Source organism: Hibiscus syriacus, unplaced genomic scaffold (genome assembly GCF_006381635.1).
Source record: "Hibiscus syriacus cultivar Baekdansim isolate YM2019G1 unplaced genomic scaffold, ASM638163v2 tig00111237_pilon, whole genome shotgun sequence".
Taxonomy (NCBI): domain Eukaryota; kingdom Viridiplantae; phylum Streptophyta; class Magnoliopsida; order Malvales; family Malvaceae; genus Hibiscus; species Hibiscus syriacus.
The window spans coordinates 359,361-384,905 of record NW_024063029.1 but is presented as its reverse complement, the minus strand read 5'-3'; the positions used below and the strand labels follow the sequence as shown (position 1 = coordinate 384,905).

The window sequence follows — 25,545 nt, the reverse complement described above, 5'->3', positions numbered from 1 at the left end:
ATCCATTTGTTATGTAATTTATAATTTTTAAGAAAATCATTCTACGCTTTCTTGGGAAAAAACTTTGGATCGGGCCGTTGATCATCATCTTGGTGAGCTTCGTCGGTCATTCTTCATGGTGGTAAAAAAATTTCAAACTATTCTCACGATTTGTTTTTCACTTCCATGGGCTAAACTATGGCTCTTTTCCAGAAACAAAACAATAAATCTACATGATTAAATTCTCGGACTTTTGATCGTTCGATTAAGTGGGTCATTTAACATACGGTTTATCGTAGCTCGTTCAAATTGATGAACAAAGTTTTGAATGTCGGGAACAATATGCTATTTGCTTTGGCTGCGTCGTAACCAAAAGGTTCTCAACGTGGATTTCATTGAAATGTCTGTCAGCAAGTAAAGGTTAATACGGACAACGCAGCCAACGGGTCTGATGGCTATGCGTTCATTGGAGGTGTTCTGCGTAAACACTGTAATCAATAGTTGCATGGTTTTGCTCGCAACATTGGTCAATGTTCGGTGCATGAAGCTGAATTGTGGGGGTTATATGATGGATTAGAACCACCATGGAAGTTGGGATTCAGAATGATAGGAAGTGTGCGGTTAAATTACTTTTTTGGGAGCCAAAAGAAAAACGTATGCTAGTCACGAGGAGATTCAAGTTTTCTGCATGATGACCAAGCTTGTGTTGTATGCCAACGACAACTCATGGTTCATTAAGCTAGTTCCTGCGCTAACAAAAAAAAGAGAGTTGGGTGATGAATATGCTTATATTTGGATCTATTCATGAGTTCAGAAATCTGAAGTAGATTCATTTCTATGATCGACATAAATATAAGTCGAGGCAGTCGTAATTATAGGAGACGTGATGTTCATTTCTTGTATTAGCAAATAAATTAATTAAAAAAAAACTAAAAATGTAAACAACCACTTCTGAAGTAATAAGACAACGCATTTTCCCTTCCTAAAGACATCGACGCATTAACTCATCAGTCATCATATATAGAAGGCACCAAATTATCAACTTCGTCGTTATGGCTTGATTTTCAAGAGGCACCAGTGAAAGAAACAAAAAACATCCCAAGAACTTGAGCAAGTTATCCTCCATTTGTATCTCCAAAGAGGAGAAACCCGTCAGCTATGCCTCATATCCGCTCAAAACATACTAAAATGATTAAGATTCTGTAAAGCAAATTATCACTTGTCTCTCAGTTCCTTTTTTGGAAGTGCCTCGAATCTTCTGAATCGGAAATTGAACCTTATACCTACAACAAATCAAAGCAAACAGATATTTTATGGTGACACACTCTTCTAATAATGATCTGAAATATATTGCAACAGAGAATGTTCTTCACACAAGAGGCACGGTGGTTGCTCATTAGGTCAAAAGATATATACCCAAATGAAGGGTAAGCATTACCATGGGAATTTCGTGAAAAGGACTTTAGCACCTCGTCAATAATTATAACCTGCAACAGATATTAGAAAATGGTAGAAATGAGTACAACAAATCATCTCAATGAAAGCCATACCACAACCACCAATAGTTAAAGGCCAAAGTGACGAGTGTACCATGAAAAAACTGTACAACATAAAGCAATTTCATATCACAATACAGCTACCCGTTATAAAAGTTTATGCTACTTGGTACTTACAGGGAAAGAAAGAAAAAGGATAACAGTCCAATCATTCCAAGACAATGGAGTAACCTATAAAACAATATTTTTATGCCAGTAAATTAGTTTCCTCAAATAAGAAAAAGGGAAATAGAAACAAATTCAATAACCAGGTGAATGGCAGATAGAGGAAACAACTTACAGAGAATAGTGTAGATAGTGGGGGAATATACAGAATTAGCATGTGAAGGAGCATTGTTAAGATTATTGAAGCAACTAGCCACATATTACTCCAAGGAGGAATAACCCTAAAATTTAAAAAGTTGGGAAAAGATTAGCGCAAAGTCTTTCCTCATCCACCCTCCTCCCAACACCACCAACAACAAAAAAAAAGTTGTTGGTCAAATGCTAGCAAACACTATACTTACAAAAGTGATTGGTTTTCACTGAGGTTATTCAACGCATTGAACATCTCAACAACAACAAGCACAGTCATGGACACAGTCGATGGATGACGGTCGTCAAAAATACTACATGGGTAAGCTGTCTCCCTTGTTGGGCACGTATCAAAATTCATCTGCAACAAATTAACTTATCAGGTATTCTGAAAGAAATATGTAAAGACGTGCAAACCTAGAAGAGTGATTTTATAAGCCTATGATCAAAAATCTAAAAGCTAAAAGTGTAGACTGTAGACTAAGTAATTTTTCTCCACACATTGAGTTCTTCAGATTTTTAATGCTGAAATTTAAGATATGTAATTAGGGAACATGTTGAACATAAAAACATCAGAAAATCCCACAAAGAGCAAATTAATTTTATCTAAGAAAGTTCGCACATCAAAACAAATATTCAATACATTTATTCACTAAATTTATATTGCTAGCCAATGTATCTGCAGTTCACTATTAAATGTCATATATATCGTACACAGTTCATAATAAAAAATGGAGATAAATCAAAGCATCACACCAAGGCCAATAACAAGCATAAAAGAAACAGCAACCTCTTCAATATATTTCTCAACACATTCTCAAGGGCAGACATTCATTAACATCAAAACTCCGTCAAAAAAGAAACTTACCAATTCGCTATATGGTAGTTTAGGACCAGTTTCTGAGTAAACGAACCACCATATGAACCCCGCAATAGTTGCAAGGCCAACATAAGCTACATCAACCAGGGGGAAAATCCTTAATAGTCAATATTTTACAAAATATAGTCTCAATTGAGTTGATCCAAATGATGTAAGAAACTTATAGCACTACTCAGAATTTAAATCTTAAAATGCGTAGGAAGCAAAGCAAAATGATATTGCAACTTGAAAGTCATTCAGAAGAAACTCCAAAGAGAAACAATGCCAGATTATTAGAATAGAGAAATTAGAACAGCATTTATACATACCTCCAATCACCAAATATCGAAAGAAAAGCCAGCCACTGACCACTGCTTCACTAACCTGCACACCCAAGTTAAGTAAAGTGATTGACCTGAATTGAAACGGAAAATTAGTTATCTACAAATGTATCATACTAAAGAAAAATAAAAAGATAAATCTGTAATTTTTATTACAAAATATACTTAAACTATCTAAATGATTTTTTAAAAAAAATACAAAATAAGGAAAAATTAATCAAGCTGAACCAACTCTATTGTGTTCAATAAAATTTCTAACAATTTTGCGCTTCTTTCCATGTTTTCATTTTAAACAGAATCTTGATTGGTTCTGTTTATCCTTTCTCCAAATAAAGCATCATGCTATTGGAAAATTTTGAAAATCATAAAAGCAGTACTTTGCGAGGTTTAGCCTTCATCACATCAGAATCCTGCTTATTAAATCCAATGGCAGTGGCAGGCAATCCATCAGTAACCAAGTTGACCCATAGCAGCTGGACCTGGACATTGTTTTTAAAATAAAATAAAAATAAAAATCAAGAGTATTATCTATTTAAACTACCAGAATAAGATAATCTTAGAAAGGCTATCAAAATAATTGCAATCTTGGGTTTGATAGAAAAAGTAATTCCTAGTTATATAGACCATCAAGAAAATAATGAAAATATCATGAAAAATTAAACAAAAATGGCCAGATCAGGATATATTCTGTTGGAATGCTAAGATGTAAAGATCTCATCATTGTCATTATTTTAATCAATGAAAATGACAGTGTTCTAAACTAAATATAGTTCCTTTTTTCTCCCCTCATTTAAAGATATATGATGCCAGATTGCAAGTATTTTCTTAAATCAACATACTCACGGGAGCAAGGGTATCAGGTATTCCTAGTACAGCCGCCACAAAAATACAAACTACTTCACCAATATTTGAAGAGATCATGTATCTGATGAATTGCTTTGTATTGTTGTATATAGCCCTTCCTTCAGCAACAGCCTGTCCGAATTGAAAAGACAACTTTTACATCCTCTATGTGAAGGAATGCATGGACTTTAAAACAGAAGAAAAAAAGAAAAAAACAAGAATACAAATATGTCATGAAGAAAATGGAACAAACTGTAAGTAACATACCGCAACAATGGTAGCAAAATTGTCGTCAGCTAAAACCATATCTGAAGCACTCTGTAATTGAAAGGATAAAGATAGTAATAACGAAGCAAGTCAAATCGAATCACTCAACATTAGCAACATCAGAATGAAAAGCATTGTGGATGAAAAAACAGTAATGTGGAAATTATGTATCATTGTGTAATTAGAATGTGCATATTTCTTGTTTTTATGTTGGTTATACAAAAATAGTGGTTTTAGACATTCTACCACTCATAAAAATGAAAAGGGGCGTATGAGAACAAATGAACCTGAGAGAGGAAAATTATGCATACCTTTGCAACAGCTGTTCCAGATCCCATGGCAATTCCGATATCTGCTTTCTTAAGTGCAGGTGCATCATTTACACCATCACCAGTCATTGCGACCTAATAAAAGTTATTATTGTTACAAATTATTGGAGAAATAACAGGAAATTGGAACTCATAATAGAGGAAAAGCAATAGAACATGCTCACACAGATACACATATTGCATCTACAAGAACAAGTAAACTGTTAATCCAACAACAGTCACATTCTTAGGATATATACCTTTAAACTAAGGATAAAGCCAAAACAATTTTAAGAAATCAGCTTCTCTTGTGCCATAGCCGACACCAAACACACAAGTTCTGTTACACCTAGTTAATTACTTCTTCAGACACAAATGAGATATAAACTTTTGTAGTCCTAATTTCTATAATAAGTTTTTACTTTTGTAAGTTCCACTTTCTTACCACCAATTTCAACCACAAACTAGTGGTGTTTTGGCCCATGGTACTAAAAAATAAAACAGCTTTTGAGGATTTGGATATGAAAAGAGATTTAAGTTCCATTTCTGTTTGCCCTCAAATTTATTGACAAAGTCATTACTTACATTTTAACATTAAAAATGAAACCCAAGTAGGATCCATAGATTGATGATAAAATGAAGTATGAGTGTAGTAAAACAACAACCAATGTTGTACAATTTCATTACTAAGATTTTCTTGAATTTACTCCCTGGATACTCTACAACCATCATGGTTACCAACTATTGCTTAGGTAATAATACCAACTATATAACCATTTGACCTCCTCCTATGGCAGTTAATAGACTGAATAAAATAAGACCAATGTCAATAGCGATATGAAATAAATGATACTGCAATTTATAACCAGGAAACTTTGTATATGAAACCTACTACTTCATTCTGGTTTTGTAAGGCCTCAACTAGCATCCTTTTATGTGAAGGCTCCACCCTGTAAATTTAGAGAGATGCATATCAACAGAATGAATATACACAGGAAAATATAAATAAAACATTATCAGCAGAAAGGATAACAGGACCAGATAATGACAACATCTAGTAAGATACACTGCATAAACCAGACCTTTAATACCTGGACAAGAGTGCTATATGATGCAATGCCACTGTCTGCTGCATTCCTGGAAGCTCTTCAAACTCAGCAGCAGAGTATGAATGCCCAACAAAATCTACCAAGTGATCAAAAGCACCTATCTTCTGACAAACGGATTCTGCTGTGGACTGAAATATAATCTCAAATTAGATATGCAAGTGACAGTGAGGGAGAAAGAAAATAGTCATTTGCAAGAACCAGGAGTTACAATGTCAAGCTACCTTATTATCTCCAGTAACAACAATAACACGAATTCCAGCAGTCATGCATGAAATCATAGCATTCCTCACTTCCTCTCTTGGTGGATCAAGCATGCCAACCTTTTAGAAATAATGAATAATAAAAAGGAAATGCAAAATCACTGATTTTGGGGGATACATAGAGAACAGCAATTTGGCAACCAAAACAATCACACAAAAGCAGAATCAAGCATTCTAATATGAAAAGAAAGCATACCAACCCAATAAACGTAAGATCTTTCTCATCATCAATGGAGAGAGTCTGTTGACCCATGGGCATTATCTTCAACGCCAAAGCCAAACATCTCAATGTTTCTTTCCCTGCAAAACTGAACAATGAAGAAACACCAGAAATCAACTGAACAATAAAAATATAGATATTGATTGGTAAGAAACAAAACATTCAAATGAAAGCTTGATCTTGAAAAAATAGCAAGCACCTGAAAATTTCACAAATTAAACAAAACACCAAAAACTTGTACCACCAAGAAAATTGAAAGTTAGCTTGCAATGTCATCAAATCTTATGATTTAGTCTTCTTGTAGCATAAATTTTCATAAACACCACTTCTAATAAGCATTTTTTTTCATTTTAAATAGGATACTAGTGGCTTTGCATATGTGGCATTCAGTTCAAATATTCAGTAACACTTTTCTATGCAAGAAATGAGGTGTATTTCAGTCATCTTTCCTTGTATATACACTTTCTGGACTAGAGATGTCACTGTGCACCACAATTCAGATATTAACATTGCATTAAACTGATGACAACATCCAGACATTGTTTTACCACAGAAACCTCAAGTTCTGTCAGGAACCCCATACTCTCTTCCAAATTCACGAGTAAGTCCCTAATGCTAATAGCATTTGATGCATAGTAAATTACGCATAATTGGAAGGTGGGAAGGACACAAAAAAAAGTTAATGAATATAGGGAAACAAAATGAAATCTAACCTGTTCAATCTTGAGTCCAGCTCAGCTCGAAGTGTAGTGCTCATTGGTATGGTAGAGCCATCACTATTGCAGAGGATATTTGTACACCTAGATATGATACTCTCAGGAGCACCTTTACAAAACATAATTTCCAACTGCTTATGGATACACAGGACACTCATCATTTTACGATCCCGGGAAAACTCTAAAACAGAAACCTGCAAAAGATAAACAAGCACTTGGTAGAAGGGTTGTCAACATCATAGTAAATTTAGGACAACTTTTAAGTGGATAATAAAATATCTACACAATTTATCAATTAACCATTCTGGAAGAACCATAAAAAATATCCAGAACATGCCTCCACTCCAAAAAAACAAAAACAGGACATTCTTTCCCTGGTGCTTAAACATGAGAAACTATTCACATCCAGATAAGTTCATATTAAATTGTCCATATAAAAAATTGGACTCAAATCCCACAAACATGAAAACTATCATAAGAAAACAATATCTGAATCCAAACCTTTTTAAATTGGTTTTCCCAGTAGTGATTACAGTAGGAAGCTCGTTCATGCTTGCTCAGTATGTTCAGAGCAGAAGGCATAGAATCAAAACCAGGAAGTCCAACCTGAAAGAGTCAGTGAGATAAATAAGCCAAACCAAAAATGAACAATTGCAAAAGATAATGCAAACAGAGAGGGAGTAAAAGAATTATATTACTAGAGATGGCTTTTTTTATGTCATATACGCAAAAGGTCACACAAACAAGTTGCATGCAAAGGTGGCTGCATGTGAAAGGAACTGCATGTAGCTGGCTACTGGGCCAAAGTATACAAACCTTTTCTGCCAACACTCGCAGAGCTACTTCAGTTGACTCGCCAATTTTTTCATAGTTTCCCTTGTCGGGATTATACTGTAAGAGAGACTCATTGCATAGAGCTGAGCACATTGCTATGTGAAGAAGACAAGGTAACTGAGCAGGGAATTCAAGCTGCAAAACAACAAAATGATATATAGATGCAATGCAGAATGGAATGAACCTATATGATCCAGAAGTCAGGAACTATATGTACACATCTAGTTTCATTCACCGAAAAGTTGTTCCAAAACAATACATACTAATGTATGCATCTCTAAAATAGAAAAGCACAATCACCAATCATTGCATCTGGTCAATATAATGAGGTATCTTTGAATTTATGTCACGAGACTAGAGCAATATCCAAGTATTGTATAGCATTATTCTAGACATCAATAGGTCAAAGACCAGTTTCTCATAGCAGGAATTGTATAGACCATTCAAACTTATTGTGTAGTATGTTTCTAACATAAAAGGAAAAAACATGGATGGTGACGATGATGAACAAGAGAGACCGTATGCATTTATCAAGTATTTGACTGCATCTTCCATCATCTATAAACAAATACCTGAACACCGGTGCTGTCAAATATAAAACCTTCTGGAGCATAAGTTGTCCCACTGACACCAAATTCAGCAACTTCTGGACCATTTTGCACGGAATGGACCACGCATATCTGAGATAAAGGAGAATGCAGAAAGAAATATCATTCTGTTAGGAACTAAAATCATAGTAAAGATTGATTACACAGAAGCCATAAGAGGCAAGAGCAGGTCTTCCGTTTGAACAGCTTCAATGAAGCCAAAGTTTCTATTATTGTTCTATGGTGTAACAAATGTTGAAATTTACAACTATTAATTATAAGTGTCCCAATGCACTTAGCCATTGCTTTCTTCCATACACAACATGTAAACCAAACCATAATTTCATTATGAACAAAATGGAAGCAGAGCAGGTTGGCAACAAAAGACGCAATAATATTAATGACTCTACAAACCAAGGTAAAAAATGTAATTTGGAGGTAAGATATAGAGTTCTTAACAATCAAGTGTTCTAGTACTATTACCTTTGAAACGGACATCATATTCGTTGTCAGAGTTCCTGTCTTGTCACTGCAAATCACTGTGGTGCAACCTAAAGTTTCTACTGATGGCAAAGATCGAACAATAGCATTCAGTCTAGCCATTCGTTTTGTTCCAAGAGCCAAACACCTAGAACAAGTAAAAAAATCAGAAAGCAGCCTAAAAGAAATGCAATTTTATAAAAAGCCCTCATAACAATGTAAAACTTAGGGGCTGTTTGTTTACTTCAGAATGATTAAGCGTTGAATGATTCAAATATTGAATGATTCAGAGGCTCTGAATGGTTTGGCTCTGAATGTGACATGTTGTTTGATAACTGGCTCTGAATGATTCAGAATACACTTCTGTGCTGAATCATTCAACACTGTTTTGTTCTGTGTTTTAAAAGGCGTGAGGCGCTCCAAGGCGATTAGCTACCCGAGAGCCTCAATTTTTTGAGGCGCTTTGAGGCGAGTGATTCACGTACGCGAGGCGCTTAATTTTACAAAACATTTGTAAATATTTTATAACCATATCTCAAACACAAAACAACTTAATAAGCAAAAACACCAAGTAGCATAGGTATACTATATTTCCTCCCCGGATCAATTGCATCATCAGCAGAACCGGTAGCATCGTCGGTGGCCATTTTAGAAAAACAATCTAACTATCTAAATAAACATAGCAGCAATCTATAAAAACATAAAATACAATACATAGCAAAAAATACATAACAACAAAATGTATCAAACCAAAAAACTAACAAATTATATATTATAAACAGAATTTATATGAAGTGTATGAAGTAAAAACAGATTAGCAATAGACTGAAAACAAAAAACTAACAGATTATATCTATAAACTAACAGATTAGCAATATAAACAGTAAGCTTTTTTTGGAAAAGCATAAAAAACAAATTATAACTAACAAATTAGCAATAAAAACAGTAAACTAACATATTATAACTAACATATTAAAAACAGAAAACTATAAACAGAATCTATAAATTAAACAGAATGCATATTGAGCAGGATTATCTATAAACAAATTACATATTTACATTGTGCTTAAAAGCCTAAAATGAGTAAATTCTATTTCTATGAACATATTATCTAACAAATACCTTAATGGCGAAAACCTTAATGATATATCTAAATTCTAAACAGATTACCTAACAATTAAACATATTAGATAAACAATTAAACAGATTACCTTAACAAAATAACAAGTAAGCAGATCACCTTACAATGAAGCGGATTATATATCTACAGCTGTGATAACCAATAAAGAAAGCTTGTGTCTTCCAATATATAAACAATTAAACAAATTACATTGAAGATGAAGCAATTAAACAAATTACAGTGAAGTAAATTAACCATGTAGGAGTGGAGGGGGAAAAAAGCAGATTGTACATACACTACAGTGATACAAATTTTAAAATTAAGACTTACCTTAATGGAGAAAATCGAGAAAGGAGATAGGAGAAACTGAGAAAAGAGTCTGCTTGCTTTCAACTTCAACGTAGAACAATCGCTGAATTAAGCATGAATGGAGGAGGGAGAGAAAATTTTAGGAGGGAAAAGAAGCTCCAGGGTATGCATCGGAGAAACTAGAGAGCTTGGATCATGATTTATAAACACATACAGTAATTAAAAAATTGGACGTTAGAAGGTCAAGAGACAGTTCAAAGTTCCAGGAATACATTAATGTAAGTAATTGGAATTTAAAAGGTCTGACTGTTAGAAGATTAAAAGGTCTGACTGTTGGAAGAAAATCGAGCCCAGACCCAAAATTTAAAAATGGGTCATTGTACGTGAATCGCTAAAAGCATCGCCTCGTCGCCTCTCGTCGCCTCCGACGACTGAATCGCCGCCTCTTGTACTCGCCGCCGCCTTGGTGGTCGGAGGCTTTTTTCTAAACGCCTCGCCTCGCCTAGCGCCTCAAAGCGCCTCAGGCGCGATTTTTAAAACACAGGTTTTGTTGAATCAGTCAGCATTGAATCATTCAGAGGTGCGAAACAAACGCGTTGAATGCTGAACGGTTCAACATTCTGCGCTGAATGGTTCCATTAAGAGACAAACAAACAGCCCCTTAAATTGGATTTCAGTAACAATTCAGTGTAGTCAAGGCGTGTGTCAAGGCAAGCCTGAACCTTTAGAGTTTATTTGAGCAATCAATATCATCGACCATGAGGAAATCATGCATATTAATCAATAAAAAAATTGCATTTGTAGAAAAATTGGACTCCCCTTTAGAGTTTACTATACACCTCAAGCTTTATATATGTGTTTGCGTGTGCATTAATTACAAAATTCACGTACACATATTGAGCTTTACTTCGCTCAGCCTAGTGTGTTTTCTCCGCCTTGTGTCTGAGGCAATATAAAGGTTTACGCGCCTAGAGTGTGCCTTGCACCCTTGACAACATTGGTACCATTCATCATTGATGCAAGTTTAACATGTGATGAAAAAATCATTATGTTTGGGGAATATATTCAGATAATTGAAAGAACCAATCAACATAAGCTTACTACTATCACAGAAAAGTGAGTTTGAGAGACATTTTTTTGGTTCTTTAGTGATTTCTGCTATTTGATGGCACAAAAGATTAAATGAAAAGGTACTTTCTTAATTCTTATATCAGACTTGGCCAACTCAACTAACAACAATCTCACCAATCTTCTGATAGACATTTTAATCTCCAATTCAGTTTCACTGCATATGTCCTGAGCAGCATGGCTATATTTAACAGACATCTATTGATTTATATGACAAAAGAAGTTCGAAACACTCACGTGGTTACAACAGCAGGAAGCCCTTCAGGAATTGCTGCAACTGCAAGCGCAACAGCAATCTATGGAGGCACAACAAAGCAATTCAAAGTTAAAAAAAATGTAAGGAAATATGTCTGCTATGGAATCGACCATAAGTCAAACAAAATAGAGACGATTATCATGCTATTACCTTGAAGTAATGAATCGCCCCGCGCAAGATTCCACCGTGAGCAGGGTCACGGAAATGGCCAATATTTACAATCCACACCAGTACACAAATTCCAGCAATAACCTAAAAGTACACCGATAGTTAAAAATATATACCACAGTAGGTTATCTTATCAACCTGACGTCGATTGAATCTTAAAGAGATGATTCACGCTCACCTTAGCCAAGAAGGTACCAAATTCATCCAATTTCTTTTTCAAGGGGGTAACTTCCTGCAACCAGTGTAGACAATAAATATTAGAATAAATACATACTGCTCATTTATGTAAAACTATAATTTTAATCAGTCTTGGATAAAAGTTGTAACAAGATACAAACATTCCACAGACAAAAAATTAGAAAATTCGACGTTTGAACCTCCAAACAATTAAGCACAAAAGATTTCCTCAGCACTGAGCTGAAAAGAAAGATCACAAGTCTGACAAATATTATCTATTCTGGATAGTTATTTTACCAACATGTTGGATCATAAATTCATAATCTTAAATCTTCATCATGAATAATGAACAAAATTGAAACCTTGGAAGCATTTTGTATATAAGTTAGTACCGGCCCAGATATAACAAATAGAAAGAATAATGAAAGAATACATACCCTCTAGGGAAAAGAAATGTAGGCAAAACATACTAGTTGAAATTTTGAAATTTTACATACATCATCTGTTCGCAACATTGAATCACGAATGCTGCCCATAGCAGTGTTTGCACCAACCCCGATGACAACAGCTCTTGCCTGCCAGCAACCACAACATACCCTGGCAATCCAAACATGTGAGATATGTTGCCGATAACATACAAAGGAAGGATTTTTTACCAAGATTCTAATTGGGAACTTGCAAATGAAAACAACATTTGGACTCTTCAATCAAAACAAATTTCAGCAGTGAAACCATGACTTTCAGTTTCTTAAATGGACAAGTAACTCGTCATGTGGAACAACGAAGTGCAATAAAATTTGAAGTCTTACTGAGAAAAGAATATTTGTCTTGTCTTGATATACTGCATTTGTTGCTATGGTAGACTCAATGTCTTTTTCCACAGAGCTGCTCTCACCTACCAACACAGAATCCGCAGCAGAATTGGACCATGTGCACAGAGAAAACATTAACAGGAAATAACAACATATCAACAAAAACAAAAAGGTCATACATGTACAAAAGGGTAAAAATGTCTCCAACTGACATCACCTAAGGCTACATGCAAAAACTATAAGCATGGTCTGGTACGTGAATATTCAGTGAAGTAACCACTGCTCATTGTATGGCGTGAAAACCAGTTAGAATTTAAGGTAAAGAAAGCTTAAGTTCAGTTTCCTTGAAGCACAAAGAAGATACGAAGCAAACAAACAAAAACATTGTCACATAGCAAACTTAAATGACTTTGAACGCAAATGTTGAACCCCAATGAACCAGAAAATAATCAAATGTTAATTACTCTGTCTATGCAACAAAGGCTAAAACTATATAAGGGCTTTCAAAGCAGACACTACTAATTTTTTTTTCAAACAATTTTAAGGCCTGTTAAAGCTATTGCAAATCTGCTTCCACCTTGATGAAATCAGTAAAATATGAAGTTATTTGAACTCAACCACTAATTAGGTATTTGGCACAAAGAAACATCATCCAAGTCTTCTGCTAATCATCACCAGAATCTAAGGAAACTCTCCTTGAAACTTGAAACCAAATCTTCAAATAGTCAAAGAGTTCAACACTATTTTTTTGTTGTTGATAGGAGTAGGAGGCCTCATTAAAAACCTCCCTCATAGTAGTCCTATTCCCATAGGAAAGAACCAACTAGCGGAAGGAGGAAAAGTGTACCTCAGAAATTTATTGAATAAAACATATTAAGACTTAACCAGACAGCTAAACAGCTGTTCGTTACAGAAACATAAAACAGAAAGAAAAAAAAAACTAACAATCACCCAATCCCCTCCTTAGCTAACTTATCTGCCTCACAATTACAGCTTCTAGGAATCAATCTAAGGATATAATCCTTATCTGACAAAATAGACACTATGTCTTTAACGAAATTAGAAAAGAAGACAGGAGCTGAAGAAGGAGAATTAACCCAGTCCACTGCCGACTTACAATCGGACTCAACAATCAGCCTACCCTTCGAACACCAATCTGAAGATAAAAAAATCTCTAATCCTTTAAAGATAGCTTTCAATTCTGCTAGAGGGGGAGGGCTAAGACCAATATTCTCTGAAAAAGATAGCAGAATAGAACAATTCCAGTCTCTTAAGACACCCCCTATACCTCCCATCAGCCCATAACCACTAACAGCCCCATCAACGTTCATCTTAAAGAAATCAATCGGAGGAGTCCAGCATAACACAGGCAAATACTGAACCTTAGAAACAGAAAGTTTGTCTGCCAATGAAGGATCTGCAATCAACAAATCAGCCTGAATAAAAACATGGGGAAATTTGGCTAGAAACCACTTTGCTAATCTGAATCTGACAACGAAAAAAAGGGAAGTTCTGTCCAGTTTTGCTCTATCAAAAACAATTTCATTCCTCACTTTCAAATTGACCAAAGAACAACACCCGGGATAAACTTCCAAATAATCGAACTACTTCTCAAATCAGACCACGAACTAAGTAGGGAAGGAGGATCGCGAGGTAGAGCTATAGAAAGATCCCAGAAGCTGATAATTTTGTTCCAAAGTTCCCACGAAAAAGAACAAGAAATGAAAAGATGTTGGATAGAGCTATAGAAAGATCCCAGAAGCTGATAATTTTGTTCCAAAGTTCCCACGAAAAAGAACAAGAAATGAAAAGATGTTGGACAGTTTCATCACACTGATTACAAAACGGGCAAAGGGTATCATCTCCCAAGGGGACCCCCTTTTCTTCAACTCACATCGGACTGCTAATTTTTTATAAGAAATCTGCCAAAGGAAAGTCTCAACTCTTGGAGGAACTAAACCCAACCAAACCCGATTTTTCCACATAAAAAAATCCTCATGAAGCAAGGACAGAGACTTCCTACAAGCTTTGACCGAGAACAACCCATCACCCCTCCCACTCCACATTAAAAAGTCAACTGAATCGGATAATCTAATGTTGCTCAGCTTAACCATTAAATCCAACCATTGAGCCACTTCCCAATCACATAAATTTCTCCTCATTTGAACATTCCAATCCCAACCATTTGAATCAAATCTACCAAAATCAGCCACGTAACCCCTTTGGTTTGTTGAAAGAGCATAAATCCTAGGAAATTGAGTTTCAATGGAGAGTCCCCTACCCAAACATCAAACAAAAAATAATAGATTTGCCATTTCCAACTTGATACTTCGCGTGAGATCTAAGACAAGCCCCCACATAGTCATCCTTCATGAAGTTATTTACAATTCCTCTACAAATCCAAGAGTCCTGAGAAGAGGAAACTTGGTTAATTGCCATGGAATTACAACTGACATTGTATTTTGAACACAACAATTTTTTCCACTGTGACTCCTTTTCATTAGCAAACTTCCAAACCCATTTCCCCAACAAAGCACGATTGATGAGATTCAAATCAAGAACTCCCAGACCTCCATTACACAATGGTTTACAAACATTCTTCCAACTCACCCAATGAATTCTCTTTTTCTTAGCTCCTGAACCCCAAAGAAAATTAGCCATCAAAGAATTGATCTTCTGACTTATTTTACAAGGCATCTTAAAAATAGATAAAAAGAACATGGGTAAGGAAGACAGAACCGATTTCAAAAGCACCACTCTGCTAGCCATAGAAAGAGAAGAAGCTTTCCAACCCGCCAACTTTTTATTGAAATTCTCCATAACCGATTCCCATAAACTTTTTTTTTGGCCCCAAGAGGAAGGCCGAGATAAACCGAAGGGAATGAACCAATTGCACACCCAATGGCCGAAGCCCATTCTTGAAGTGAGGCATTGTCAACATTTATGCCAAAGAGTTTACTCTTATTTAAATTTAAATGAAGCCCCGCCATTAAGCTAAAGATTCTCAAAACTCTTCTTACATTTTTAATCTGAGTAAAGAAGCTTGGCAAAGATAATAAGATCGTCAGCAAACTGGAGAGAGAGCGAAAAAGGATTCTCTGATTTACCAATAGAAAACCCTTGAAAAGACCCAATTCAATAGCTTTAGATAACATCAAACGTAGTAATTCACCAACCACATTAAACAAAATAGGAGAAAGACTGCAACCCTGTCTTAACCCTTTAGCCATAGGAAACTCATTTGTAGGGGATCCATTCACTAAAACCGAAATTGAAGCTGAATATAAACAATAAGAAATCCACGAACACCATCTCTCACCAAAACCCATGTCCTTCATTATTCTAAGGAGGATAGGCCATTCGACAGTATCATAAGCTCTACGGAAGTCCACTTTAAAAACAACCCCTTTAAGCCCTTTTTTCCTCCAAAAATAATGCCTTCATTAGCCATACATGCACAATCCAACAACTGTCTTCCCGGGATGAAAGCAAATTGGGAAGAGCTAATAACATCTTTAACACAAGACTGAAGTCTCTTAGAAAGAACTTTTGAGAGAATTTTGTAGAGACTACCCACAAGACTTATCGATCTGTAGTCTTCTAACTCTCAGGATTACTTCTCTTTAGAATCAGTGTAATGAAAACATGGTTAACACCATGACTCCACTTCCTACCCTTGTAGAAGTCTAGAAAAAACTTCATAATCTGCTCCTTTAGGCTTGACCAGTATTTCTTGTAGAAACCCATAGTAAAACCATCCGGGCCAGGGGCTTTTGCACTATTAGAGGATGAAATTGCTTCCCACACTTCTTGTTCTAAAAAAGCCTCTTCAATAGAGGCGCTTTTAGAAGCTGACAACTATGTAAAATCAAAATTCATAAGCTCTAACTCCAGCGTTGATTTGGTACTAAAAGCATCCTTGAAAAATTTAGACACACTGGATTTAATCTCCTCAGGATTAGAGAGTACTTTCCCTTCGAATTTCAAGGACTGAATAGCATTAACTTTATTCCTATTCAAAGCATTAAGGTGGAAAAACCTCGTGTTTTTGTCTCCATCTTTGATCTATCTCGCTCTTGACTTCTGAAACCAAATGCTCTCATCAATCCTCATCAGTCTCCAAAGCTCCTTTTTGAATTGAATCAACTGATCCCACTCCCCCATAGAAAGAACTCCTCCTTGTGACTTAAACTCTAAGCATTTATATTTCCTTCCAGCTTTGAAATTGAATCTGCCAACCTAACATGAAATCTGCCAGACCAGTTCCAAATAGTACCCTGCAACGTAGTGAAAATTCCTCCAGAAAAATTCTTCTTCCTCGAATCTTCCAAAAAGGATTCCACCACCTCATCGAAGCCTTCTTCGTCTAAAAGATAATTAAAAAAATGAAATGGTTTAGGAACCCAATTTAAACTGCAATCTTCCAACACTACCGGGTTGTGATCAGAAAGTGATTTCAGAAGAAGACTCTGCACAATATTAGGAAAAGTTTTCAAGAAACTGCCATAAATTAGAAACCGATCTAATCTAACCCATGTGAAGAAACTCTATTACTACACCAAGTGTAGTTACTCCTGACAAAGGAAGATCAATGAGCTCTGCTTCTTGTACAAAAGGCCGAAACAAATCAATGACATGCCAATTTTGAGCTTTCCTAATCTTTTCTTCTGGATTCAGATAAGCATTAAAATCGCCCCCAATGCAAATTGGCATATTCACAATAGTTACATAATCTAGCAATTCCCTGAAAAACTCCTTTATCAGCTTCTATTGAAGGACCATATACATTTATAAAAGCACATTCCATATTGAGCTCCTTGAAATTCCCAAGAACTGCTATAAATCTGCTACTAATTTGCTGACCTGTAACTTGAAACAAGTCTTCATTCCACAGACAAAAAAGCCCACCCGTTGCCCCATGTGCTGGAGAATAAATCACTCCCTTTAGAAGATTTCCCCCTAAAATGGTTATCCCTTGTTCCCATATGTAAGGGGGAGGTAAGATAGTAAGCTGCCCCCAACACTAGGCTGAGAGCAACTTCCGTAGGAGACTTGCGAATTATGAAATTCCCTCCATGGGACTCGATCCCACGACCTCAAGGTTAAGAACCTTGTGCTCTACCAACTGAGTTGGATCGTCATTTCAGAAGATTTCCCCCTAACTTCCTTCTAATCATCAAGTTACAGTGGTCTAACTTTGTTTCTTGTAAAAAGAGTAAGACCGATTTGATCTTCTTGACAAGCCTTGCCACTGCTCTGGACTTCTCTCTTTTCCCCAAACCTCTTTTATTCTTCGAAATCATTTTGAGTTTAGACATTGGATAAAATTAGTACCAAACTCCAAAAAAAACCAGAAACTAGAAAAGCTATTTTCACAACGTTTCATCCATTCTAGCAACCCCCAGTCCTTCCTCCAGTTTAACAATTCTATCTATAAATGCCTTTTTCCCTTCCTTAAAAGAGATACCCAGCATTTGACATACTTCCCAGGTTATTAAGGCTTCATCCAAAAGAATAGAGAAATGGGATGAAGATATTGTAATTACTAACCAAGTCAAGAGATTCACTAAGCAAAGTTCTTGTCCTTCTTCTGATGTCTTTTCCAGACCGTGGACCATCATAACAATCTATTGACTTACTCTCTGCCATCAAACTGGAATGATTCGGAATTGCACACCTATTTTTAACCAATTCATGGCCTTCACCGGGTTCTGCTGTAATGGACCTTTGAATAATTGTAAAACCTCCTACCTCCCTGTCTTGTACCATAGAAACCTCTGCTTGATTCTGAACTGCTGCATTACCCGAACGAAACCATACACGTCCGTCTCTGGACCTGCTATATACTCTAGCATACCTTCTTTTCTCCCTTCTTCCTTCAGGTGCACTCCTAATTGAGAGTCGGCTGGACAAATGATTCCTCAGGTTCCTTCTCTGAGAACCATCCGAATTGCCTTCATAATCTTCCTCATTCAACCCTTTTCTTTTTTCTTCCAACTCCGAAAATTCTGATTGTAGTTTATCAATTCCCTCACCCGATTCCTCTGTTTTAGGAACACTTCCAGCAGTTTTTTGAGGAATTAACTGAAACTTACATTTGCTATCAGAACCAGCCCACTTAAAATTAAAAGCAGGCCTAGCAGGAGAGATTTTTTTAATTGGTGAAAGAGGTTCCCAATTGCCATCCGATTGGGCTGATAATTCCGGATCCGCCTCACTCCTTAACACAAGGCCTGCAAAATCCCTTTTGGGATTTTTCCCAATTTCAAATGAACCTGAAACCCCATTAATAGAAGGTTTCGTGTAAGTCATCTGTTTCAGAAACTGTCTCCCAGAAATTTTTTTCAAACTGCTCTCTTCCCCTTACTTCAGCCACGTGTCCACCTTTGACCTAACCTCCTCAGGAGACATCCCACGCTTAGTTGTTGTCTGTGTACATCTTCCTCCTTCATTTTCCTCCGCCTCACATCACTGTACCAGTCAACTAAACCCCTTTCCTTCTCTTCCCTGAATATAGCATCGCATTTATTAAACACCGATCCCAACTTAATTTTGACTTTCCCATAAGAACCTATATTAATAACGTCAGGAATTTTGAGAGACTGGAATAGCAACTCCCTTCTGACTTTTTCAGAAAATGTAGGTCAGGGTCCCCCGCCTGTTGCTGAGTTAAAGGCTATTAAGAGAGGCATTGAAATCTATATGTCTTCTTGTTGGGTTAAGGTTGGAAGGTTGATTGTGGAAAGTGACTGTAAGTCGACTGTGGAATGGGTCCATACCCCAGCTTTGGCCCCTGTTTTTATCCTCCCGTTAGTTAAAGAGATTTCATCTTTTATCTCGGACAGGGTGCACTCAATTAGACTGATTCCAAGGGTGTGTAATGGGGAGGCTGATAGTTTAGCAAAGACGGGAATTGGTTGATGTTTAGTCGTTTCCAGTGCGTTGTATCGTTTGAGTTTAGGTTTTTGGTTGTCTGTTGAGTAGCTTAGTCTGTTGTGTTTTTTAAGTATGGTGTTTATGTTAAATCTTATGTAATTTCGGAGGAGTAATAAAGTTTCTAAGGCACTCTTTTCCTCCTTTAATCAAGAAGGAGGTTTTTAAGGAGGCTTGTCATTCTTATCAAAAAAAAAATAACGTCAGGAACATCAAAGGGACTCTCCACCCTGATTAATAACCTTGCCGAAGAGAGATCAACCCTTTTCCTTGTACCCTCAGTAATACATACAAATTTCCCCCACCTTCTAGCCAGTTTTTCCAGAAACAATTCATTCCAGCTAAGAATAGGAATATCCTGTAACTCAACCAAGCAAAATGCCAGAGGAACCAACCAATCAAACCAAATGGAAAGCTTCTCTCGACAAGTAGACCACGCATTTAAGAAACCTTCATTGGACTTAAACATAATGATGCACGAATTCCATACATATCCCCATCTCACTATATTGACTTCAAAACCTTCCTCTGCCAAAGTTGTTTTTACCAAGTCTGGCTCAAAAGTGACTTTGATAACCCCTATTAATGACCTTTTCGTTCAGTTAAAATCTTCTGATGGAATATGCATTTCCCATACATTCCTTAGCCCTTTACTACCTTCCTTAATATCTCCCTTTTTATCCCCAACTTTCTTCTTCAATTCTCGTTCTATTTTCTGCATTCAAAACTTCAATGTACGTTCTCCCATCCCTCAGACTTCTCGATACCTCTGCCTCCTCCTTGTATCCATTCGAGACACCCCATACTGGCTTTCTAAACTCCGTCGGGACACTGCCATCATCGACTACTCTATTCCTATTTTTGTTATATTTGCAACCCCCACTGAAACTTTCTTCCCATCAACCATCGTTCCATTCATATTTTGTATTGCCCTTCTTCTACTTTCCTCCTCTGCAAACTGGACAAATGCAAACGTAGAAGTTTTGTAGTTTGGTTTGTTCATAAAATTTGGAATAAAGACCCTAATAACTTGATCATAATGATTGAATAATTCCCTTAAAGTTCTTCTAGAGACCCTCTTACTTAGATTAACAACAAAAACAGTCCATTCCTCACCAGAGGATAGACGACCTTTAGGACTCTCTCTCTCTCTCTCTATCTATCTCGCGCACTCATTTTTTTGTTGCGATATCCAGTTCAACACAATATTCGAAAAGTGGCAGTCTAGCAACCTGGTTATCTAACATTCTAACTTCAAAATAAGAGTAAAAAATCGGAGGTCGGACTCCAAAAGGGATCATAAAAATTACCACACAGATAAAACTTAATGCAACCACCTCTCTAAATCCTGCACACTCTAAAAGTACCAGCACCAGATTCCAATGCTCACTCAATTCATTAGATAGTCCAGTAGGGCAACCTCACTCTGTAAAATAGAAGGCACGATACAAAAATACAGAATAATGGTTTGTACCTGTAAGAATTGCTTGATCCACACGTAACTGACCAGCTAGCATCTCAATCATTCTCATATCAGCAGGAATTTTGCTTCCGACTATTCAATTTATAGAAGGCAAAACAAAACAGCTCTGTCAGTATATTTCAAAAACATTCGGTGACAACTGATTTTAAAATCAAGATACCTGACAAACTTACCACTAACTTCTACTATGTCTCCTGGAACAAGCTCTGTTGCAGGAAGTATAGAGAAACAACCTACAATAGCCACTTTGAGTGTCAAAATGAATCCAACTAACATTTCAGTTATGTTTATTTGGATAAAGAAACATAATCAGCTATTAAATCATTTTCCAAATATACAAGAAAAACTTAGGCCAAAGAAAAGCATAAAAGCAAACCCACAAATAAAAGCAAACTATTTACCTGCATTAACTCTTGTAATATAAAAATACCATTAAACAAAAATAAAATAAAACACTGCCCCATCATACCACCACATTAAAACCAACACGTAAATCATGTGATTATATCATTATTTGATTTACCATTGCGCAGCACAGTTGCGATGTCAGCTTGGTAGGCACGTAACTCCTACAATAAAAAAATGTAAAAGAAAAATACAAAATATCAAAAGAGTAAGGGACAGGAGAATTATCTCCTTTATCATCCAATGGTGGATGATATTAGGTACATGCTACTTGGTGTGATGGTTATGCCAAAATGGTCGATTTATTGGAAAGATGGAGGACATATCCCAGGTCAGAGAGAGACTTTTATCGCCTTGCTGCAGTTATACTTTCACTCTCTTTTTGCGTCTCTCCTGAATTGACCATAGGTTTATTGCCCCAGCTTTCGCATACTTAAGGCATCATTTTTATTATAAAACAAATATGCATGACTGGACTCGATTTGAGATTCCAAGCATACCTCAAGTGCCTTTTCAGCATTTGTTTCCGTAATTACTCCTACTGCAGCATTGGCAGCTAATATCAGAAGGATAACCTGTGAATTAAATAAACAAATATATTATTTTAAGCAATAGATGTAAACCAAGCATGAAAATGGCTCCAGCTCATCATTACAAGACTGATCCAGTTAATAGCAGGAAACAAAGGAGTAAATATGCTGGAAATTAATAGAAGCACCAATAAATTAGGCCATAAATGTGGAAAACTTAAGTCCATATTTCCTTGGACTAGTGAAAGAATTCAAAAATCAAACTAGAACACTATAATAAGAGTTGCCAATCTGTATAGTCAATTTGTATTTTGGTCCAAATGAAATCATGCCATGATCAATAATAAGCGTATAGCCACCTTAGAAAAATATGTTGTAGTCATAGTTGACCATTAGACAGAATGCTCTGATGAGGTCAATGTCCTACAATAAACTACTTGACAATGTCTTGACAAAGAACCATTTTTCTGTTCAAAAACTTAAAAAATTATCAAACATGCTTACGCATGTTTTGGAAAATTATTACAAGGAATAAGCTTAGCAAATCCAAACATGATAATCTTACAGAAGGCTCCAAAAATGCAGTTAAGCCAGTCTCTCCGTTAATCAGAGCCAAAACGAATGAAACAAGTGCTGCAGCAATCAATATCTTAACAAGCAAATCATCAAATTGCTTGAAAACCAATTTCCAAAATGGAGTCCCTGTATTCAGTAGTGTGAAATACCAAAAACAAATAAGTAAATAAAACAGCAGACTTTAACACAAACTAAAAGAGAGTAGAGATAGCACCACTAAATATCCACAAATCAAGAAGAAATTGAATTTTGAATACTTTGCATGTTCTTCGTCACCAACTGGAAGCAATAGACATAATCATGGGATGAGAAAATCCCAAGCCCTGGCAGCCTCTTGCCAACTCTAATTTTACTAAAACTAACCACTCTTATTCTTCACTGAGGAGCAAAATTGCTAGAAATATATTATTGAAGCAAAAACACAAAAAAGATATTCCTATTAGTAGGCTCAACCTCCAGCAAACAGGTTTCTTATCCACAGGCCCACAGCAAGCCTCATTTTTTCCAAACACCAATAGATGAGAAGATTGTCACGATTTCACAAGACAGGCATATTTTTAAGCTAATTATAAAAAGGTATAAGCCGCATATATGTCAAAAGGCTTTCTGCTTTCAAAATGAGCATAATATTCTGAAGTTTAAGTAGAATTCAATAAAATACAAATAAAACTAGACAGACCATAAAACCAATGCTAGATGAAGAAAAAATTGAATGAAATATAAGGAGCTAATTGGTCCGATGATTAAGGAGTTTGTTTAAAACTCCTTTAATCAAGAAGGGGGGTTTTAACGAGGCCTTCAATTCCTATAAAAAAATAAGGAGCTAATTGGAGTAACTATAAAGTTAAAGTTTAAGTTAAATAGTTAATGCATAGCAACAACTATAACCAACCAAAAGGGTCACAGCAATACAGAGGAGCTGATTAAGAGAACTAACATGTTATGTTTCAAATATATCTTATAACAACAACCAGATACAAAAACATCATGGTGCAAAAAAAGTAAAGGAGAAAGCAATTTGAAAAGAGAACATAAAAAGAGATGGTATTCTGAATGTACTTACTTGCCTCTTCGGGAAGCACTGGAGACGAGAAACCAAGCATGCCAACAAAGGGGGGAAAACAACAATTACAAGAGGGATAAAAAGAGAATGAATACCAAATTTTGCATTCTTAAAGAAGCAAGATCATGATTAATTTTTTGGATTAAACTACAGCACGCTTAAGGAAGAAGGAAACGCCCGTCATGAAAAGGCCCCTAATGATGCCTACATTTACATATTGTCAATTTGACATGAAAAAAAATAAAAAATGAAAAATGAAAAGGGCCCTAATAATGCCTACAATTACATAGTGCCAATTCGACATGAAAAACAACTAAAAAATTATTCATAAAATATCTTACCATTTTTACCATAAAGCCTTGCATGTTGTGAAATCTGAAATTGCAAACACAAAATCCATCTTTAGAAAGAATTTGGCAAGTCAGTTAGCTTTTAAATATGACAACGGTAATATAAGTGAACTAAAATTTAACTCCAAGTCCGATCAGGGGAAAAAAGTATAAACTTACCTGAAAATCAGTCAGACCTTTCGTCGAGTCTACTCCAAAGAAATCCAAAACCTAAACGCAAAGAAACAAGTCAATTCAAAATGTGATGTTAAGAATTGTTGAATTCTTTGAATGAAAATTTTACAGAAATAGAAATGTAAAGTACCTCGGAAACAGATCTAGCGTAGGCGTCCTCCATTTAGGATCGGAGAAGAAAGCGTCGCCGGAGTTTTTCGCGATTGGGCTCGTCCGTTTTCGTTTATCCACTCTATAAAAATAAAATAAAATAAAATGTTTCGCTTCGGTTCGGTTCGGATGCTCGAGATTGACGCTTTTCAACTCAGTTGGAGTAGAATACAAATAAACCTCCCAATTACCATTGGGATTTATTATCGATTTCGCTGGATCGGTTTCGATTCGGGTCACAGACTTAATTTGGGCATTAGTTACGTCAAGTTGGGCCTGATCCGTTGGATTTGCAAGTGGTTGATGTTGATTTGGACTTAAATTGAATAAGATTTGCTACATATTTTTGTTGTCCTGTTAATTGTTGAATCCTTTGAAAGGAAAAGGTGAAAATTAAATTATTCAGACTTTTATGTGTATTTTAAATGCACATTTAGTTATATAATAATATGTTTAATATTAATGAATCATATTATTATTAACAATCATGTTTAATAAATAAAATATTAGTATTTTTTTTAAATATTCTTATTCTTAAAACACAATAAAGATTATCATTAATTCATAATCATATTTTGTTATCAATTTTCTAATATCATTAGTAAAGTTTAAAGATTACAATATTGGGGTTTAAAATAATTTTCTTTACTAAAAGTAAAGTATTAATTAATTTAAAAAACAAAATTAATAAAATTCATGTTTAAATAAAAATGTTTTTGTTGCGGTCGAAACCTCAATATCCATCCATCATTGCATTTGCTTTCAATATTGAGACAAGAAATATGTGATGATAAAATCAATTTAATACTAGGTAAACTTTATTAACTGTCAATTTTATTTCTTTATTAATATTATTATTATTTAATATTCAAAAATTATATTTTAATCATTTATATTATCGATTAATATTTAAATAATTATAAAAACGTTAATTTTCATTGCAATAATAACGTGAAAATTGAATAAAAAATTAATTTCTTATTTGCTAAAATATGAATTTATTTAAAACTTATTTTATTTCATTATCATCTTTAGAAGAAAAAATTATTTTATTTCACCTAAAAACACTTGGTTATCGCACTATTATTGCTCAGCATATCATTGCCATTGTCTTCAATGACGGAAGCTGCTAAATCAAAGTTGTTACTTTTCTCTTGTATTTTCCTGGTCTAATTTTTTAATTAAAAAAATAGCGAATCAGCTCCTAAAAATTAATATATATATATATATATATATATATATATATATATATATATCT

At 35.4% G+C, this 25,545-nt stretch overlaps 1 protein-coding gene across 2 annotated transcripts; it reads right to left on the bottom strand.

Annotated features, from left to right (window-relative positions):
* Window positions 1-909: 909 nt before the first annotated feature.
* Window positions 910-24,421, bottom strand: LOC120156751 (calcium-transporting ATPase 3, endoplasmic reticulum-type). 2 transcript variants are annotated; one of them, XM_039168010.1, is made up of 34 exons: window positions 24,268-24,421; window positions 24,123-24,173; window positions 23,955-23,988; window positions 23,614-23,631; window positions 22,540-22,676; window positions 21,945-22,019; window positions 21,563-21,608; window positions 21,213-21,272; window positions 21,031-21,111; window positions 12,594-12,706; window positions 12,309-12,386; window positions 11,813-11,866; window positions 11,617-11,718; window positions 11,448-11,506; window positions 8,657-8,801; window positions 8,159-8,266; window positions 7,569-7,721; window positions 7,254-7,358; window positions 6,750-6,946; window positions 6,013-6,124; window positions 5,778-5,876; window positions 5,539-5,684; window positions 5,340-5,397; window positions 4,451-4,543; window positions 4,140-4,190; window positions 3,873-4,004; window positions 3,407-3,508; window positions 3,018-3,072; window positions 2,698-2,783; window positions 2,042-2,190; window positions 1,816-1,921; window positions 1,653-1,706; window positions 1,418-1,466; window positions 910-1,262 (listed from the first exon to the last, which is right to left on the bottom strand). In XM_039168010.1, the coding sequence occupies exons 1-34, from the start codon at window positions 24,298-24,300 to the stop codon at window positions 1,195-1,197; spliced, it is 3,009 nt and encodes a 1,002-aa protein (XP_039023941.1). In that variant the 5' UTR covers window positions 24,301-24,421; the 3' UTR covers window positions 910-1,194. The 2 variants fall into 2 exon arrangements, with proteins under 2 accessions (XP_039023941.1, XP_039023940.1); XM_039168009.1 differs by lacking the exons at window positions 21,563-21,608; window positions 21,945-22,019; window positions 22,540-22,676; ... (2 more) ...; window positions 24,123-24,173; window positions 24,268-24,421 and having other exon boundaries at window positions 915-1,262; window positions 12,309-12,408; window positions 12,621-12,706; window positions 21,213-21,269.
* Between the last annotated feature and the right edge of the window lie 1,124 nt (window positions 24,422-25,545).